General features: G+C 32.2%; 1 protein-coding gene across 2 annotated transcripts; it reads right to left on the reverse strand.

The window, feature by feature from the left end:
- Positions 1-3247: 3247 nt before the first annotated feature.
- Positions 3248-4473, reverse strand: LOC115954577. 2 transcript variants are annotated; one of them, XM_031072472.1, is made up of 2 exons: positions 4061-4473; positions 3248-3620 (listed from the first exon to the last, which is right to left on the reverse strand). In XM_031072472.1, the coding sequence occupies exons 1-2, from the start codon at positions 4275-4277 to the stop codon at positions 3574-3576; spliced, it is 264 nt and encodes an 87-aa protein (XP_030928332.1). In that variant the 5' UTR covers positions 4278-4473; the 3' UTR covers positions 3248-3573. The 2 variants fall into 2 exon arrangements, with proteins under 2 accessions (XP_030928332.1, XP_030928331.1); XM_031072471.1 differs by having other exon boundaries at positions 3972-4473.
- Positions 4474-5157: the final 684 nt, after the last annotated feature.

Here is a 5157-nt window from a genome sequence, read left to right on the forward strand (position 1 = left end):
TTAGAGTGTGCCTGTTCTAATACCATTTGATAGGCCAAGAATGTATTGACCCCTTATGATAAATTAACCAATTAATTAGCTAAGTGAATTAATTAAGTTAATTAACATGCAATACGTGTAGTAGCACAAAAAAATTACCAACTAAGTTAAATGCAGTGGAAAATAAAGTTGATACGGTGATTTGTTTTCAAATGGGGAAAACCTTTAAGGCAAAAACCCCACCGGGTGATTTTAAATTCACCACTATCACAACAAGCGATTACAAGTAAAGGAATTCTAGTACTTTATGCTAACCTACAATTGAACCCTTACTCCAATACACAATTGGACTTGTTCTGTAGTGACAATCTCTCATTTTCAATGCACGGCTTCCAATACGTGACTAACCAATCGATACATGGATCCAAGTACGTGACTAACCACCAACTTGAGAAGGATGTTGGTTACAAAGTTCTTCAGTTTATCAACACAATGAAGATCACGAAACTCCTTGGTTGCAAAATCCTACGACATATAAACGCAGCAGCTTCTTCAAGAGAAAGATGAACTAGGGAAAATTTGTCTCCGGTCATAATTTGCTTGAACAAAACCTTTGCATCAATTTTCATCAAGTGTGACAGTCCTTAAAATAATCCTTATATATGTTTAGGGTTGTGAGAAAAGAAAGTCTAAATAAGTATACATGGATATGTGTGAAATCAGATCTAAAAAAATGATTTTTTGATTGGGCTAAACATGCCTTTTAAAGCTCAATAGATGCTATTTGTTGAGCTAGCTGTCGAGCTTTAAAATACAATACTTCTTCACGTGATTCTTGGATAGATTTGCATGACTTCAACACTTATACTTGAACTCTATTCCTTGAAGTATTAAACACATCCTAGATCTACCCAATTACAAGTAAAGTGTGTTTTGTTAAAGGATTAGTCAATTCTAAATGACATATGTTCCTATCATGATTCACATATGTCCTAACAACTAGTTTAAAAGATAAGCATTCATTAATTAGTAATTACTAATTAGCGTCATTTTGCTTCTTGTCTGAAACTTTGACATACTCGACCTCTGCTCAAATATTTTGTAGCTTGAGGGGAAAAAAAAATTGTAGGACGATAAACTTAACCACACTTTTGTCACAAATTTTATATAGTTGACTATGAGTAATAAAGAAAAGTAATGAATTTATGCGAAAGTAGTAGACAGCAAATCACAATCTCCCATATAAAATAGTTGTGGCAAAAGATGTGGTTAAATTTGTGGTCTTAAAATAATTCTAGAAAAAACAATCAGTCCAATTGGTAATTGGCTAAGCCTTAGGCCCTATTTGGTTATCATTGGGGGTAGATTTATTTTCTCTTTTCATTTTCTAAAATCATTTATTTTTGGTTTCTTAAATCTTGTATTCATTTTCTCTACCCAACCCATTTCATGTTTGGCAATATTTTTTGGTCTTTTTTTTTTTTCACTTTATATTTTTCAATTTAAAATTCAACACAATTGAGAGAGAGAGAGAGAGAGAGAGAGAGAGAGAGAGAGAGAGTGTGTGTGTGTGTGTGTGTTTTGATGGGACAAGCCAATGTTAGAGGAACCCACAGATTTGGTTTTTTTACGAAAATGCCACTGTATTCATTTTTTAGATAATGAAAATACCAAAAACTTGTATTCAGTTTTTGTATTAAAATCCTATTTTTTTGGATACTGAAAATGAAAACGAAATACAAATATAAAGTCTAACAAGTTTTTTAGTGGTGAGTCCCACAAAAAATTAAAAATAAATACAAAATAAACCCATTTTTTTGCTCAAACCAAACATTCATTGAATTTTAATTTGAAGCAAGTTGGTAGTAGCTGCCAATTAAGCTCAACATTAATTTAAAAAGAGATATAGGAGACAAAAAGAGGGCATCCACAGCTCTTAACATTTATTCCAAAAAGAGAAGAAGAAAAAGAAAGCATCCACAATATCAATATGCATGACAAGTATTCCCCACAAACTTTTAGTTTACTTAAGTAGAAGATGGAATCTAATTCAAGTTTATATAACAGTTTAAAAAGTGGGTATATAAAAATAGATATAATTGCGTCTTTTGGATTTAAAATGAACCGATGTGCAGAATTAAGACTCAGAAAGCGAAAAAAAAAAAAAAAAAAGAAAAAAAAAGAAAAGAGAAGACTCAGAAAGCGACTCCTCTGGGCTAATGGCGGAAAGCCCAACCTGAAACTCTTTTAGCTAGGCAAGCACGCGGAGCTTGTCTGCTGATGGGTCATTTCACCATCCAAATTTACTGGACGACCTTTTCTTTTTTTTAAAGGTGCTAAAGCGAAAAATATTTAACAACATGCTATGATCCGCTATTGTAGCATGTTGCTATTATTATTTATTTCATTTATTTTATGGATTGGAGAGAGAGAAAGAGAGAGAGAGAGAGAGAGAAGTTATAAATAGATAAATTAATACATTAAATTGTTTATATTATTTTAATAAAATGTACGTAAAAATATAAAATTTAATGTAATGCGTATTTTAAAAGTGAAGTGTTAACTTAAAATAGATAAGGTAAATTTCTAAGTTACTAAAAGCTAAATTTTTTAGTAATTAAGTGACAGTCAAAATTTGAATAAAAATAAATAAGTTGATATATACTACACGGATACATTAGGTTGGGATTTATATACAATGTGTATATATTTTTAAAAATTATAATCACCTCCAATTTATTTTATAGAAAACCAGTATGATTGTTAACACTATCCCACGTTTAAAAGTCACTTTTGACTTTTTGGTTAGCGTGATCGAATTTGTGTCTAAATTTCACTCGATCGGTAAGTAGTAGAGCTCCCATACAGACAACGAAAAAGAGAGGGCATGCACTTTGGACCACTATCTGAAATATAAAAATTTTCTCTCTAAAATCTCAAATAAGAATATCTAGACCATCTAATGCTTGTCTACGGTCCAACTTTGATTTACCCAAAAAGTGGGGCAAGGAATCTAATTCAAGAACAAGTTGATGAGTCATAACAGACAAAAGAAGAAGGGTACCTAAAAAGAACCGTTGTTTGCAATGCATTGTCCTTTATAACCTAAAAGCAGGCTGTAGCCTACCCTTTATTAATTAATTAGCAGCAAAGCCAGACTGAATATCTCTTAATTTCCACACCAACCATGTCTGGTCTGGCTGATTTGTCATTGTACCGTTCTTATGACTCCCAATGCATGAATGACTTCAGTTATAATCTCAAACCAAGCACAAAAGATTCAAGTATATTATAACATAATTAGGATCTCTATGAATACATGTAGCCACTCAAACTAAAAATACATATATGTATACATGTAGCTGTAAAAATAAATAAATAAATAAAAATTCACACATATTCAGAGGTTCTATTTTCACTTAAACCTCTTAGAAATTTGACTGATCGGTAAAATTTTTTTTTTTCTTTTTTGGACAAGCTCGACTTGTTGATTGCTGGAATGCGTATCTCTAGCGCTTTACACAACATTGTGAGGGATTATATTAATATATATGTATAGAGAAAAGAAGGGGCTTTGTGGATGGGATATATATATCATTGTGAGGGTGGCACCAACATTGTCTTTAAGAGCACCAAAAGGCCTGAAAAAGAAAGAAAAGCACTCAGCATTATTTGATAATCAATTATTAGATAAGAGATAACAGGAAGAAAAAAAAAAAGAACATAAATTTAAATAACATAAAATAATGTATTAAAAAAATAATATAACATAACATAAAATAAAGGGAAAGTGTTTTCTCTTACGTATACTTATTTATATTCACTATTTTAAATCGACATTCACAGATAGAGAAATATCTACACATTTTAAAATATTGAGAGTGGATGTAAAAAAAGAAAAAAAAAAGAAAAGGGATTTATTGTAAGAGTATTTATTATTACCCTAAAATAAAAGAAAGAAAAGAGGATCCGAAATGCAAGAATGCACTTACAATGTTGAAACAAAATATGCGTCTCCAGTTCCATGCTTTGTTTGCTCTTTTAAGTTTAGAGAATATGACATCTTGGGAGCATATTTTACCTGGTGAGTCCAAGAATGCCCTACGTTGTATTGGAGGAGACCACAAACCACTCTGCTCATAATCAAAGTCATACTGTGATGCATCAAAGAACTTCCCTAGCAGCCTTTCAGAAACCGATTTTGAAACCATTTGAATACTCGGACTAGCAGTACTAGTATTGGATGATGAGGAACTTTCCAAGGATGAAGCTGTACAAGAGCCCTCAAAAATGGACATCGAGAGGTCTCAACTCTCAAGGAAAAGAAACACAATAGTGGACAAAGGTTCAGAAGTTTCTGAGATAGATAAGCATATATATAGAGAGAGAGAGAGAGAGAGAGTGAGAGAAGAATATCGAGGGGTGTATGTTCCACGATTATACTTTCTTATTTGGGTGTTTGAGCATTCATAATTTGTTTAATGAGTTTTGTTACTTATAGCAGTAAAGAATTAAAGGCTTGAAGTTGGACAGTGAAATCAAGACCCTATATATATGTCACGGAATGAGACCTAGCTAGCTCATACCTTTTTGTTTTTTGTTTTTTGTTTTGTTTTTTTTTTTTTTTTTTTTTTTGCTTGAAGGAGTTGGTACCGTTACAAAACATGGGTTCTCTTTTCTGGGTTTGAAAGGGAAGAGATGCCAATTTGAAGAGCCTTTACTTACTGAGGTAAGCAATAACCAAATTTTGAATTTTGAATTGATTAATAAAGCGTGTCATGTGGTGGACATGGGTCGGTTTCCATGAAATCTAAGCCATACAAAAAGAATGGATATGTGATTCATTTATTGAAATCACACATATAAATATTGATTCAATGGTCGTTAAATCTATATCAATAGCCAAAGACATTCATTACAACTTTCTGTGACTTTACACTGTAACCAAAGTGGCATGGTCGTTAAATCTATTCGAAACTTTTGGTTAGCTTATCATACACTACGGATCCCCAAAGTTGCATTACAAGGGTTAAATAAAAAAATAAAAAAAATAAAAAAAAAAGGGAGTGAGGGAGGAATCATGGGATGGGACTAACAGAAATAAGTTCAATTCCAAGGTTTGAGTTTTTCTCGTGGGTCCACTCTGTTGGGTCTAATCGTATACCGGAAGCTATCACA

This window comes from Quercus lobata, chromosome 8, assembly GCF_001633185.2.
Source record: "Quercus lobata isolate SW786 chromosome 8, ValleyOak3.0 Primary Assembly, whole genome shotgun sequence".
Classification (NCBI taxonomy): Eukaryota; Viridiplantae; Streptophyta; class Magnoliopsida; order Fagales; family Fagaceae; genus Quercus; species Quercus lobata.

Coding starts and splice junctions, on each gene's coding strand:
- LOC115954577 (XM_031072471.1), bottom strand. CDS start 4,277: ATGTCCATTTTTGAGGGCTCTTGTACAGCTTCATCCTTGGAAAGTTCC.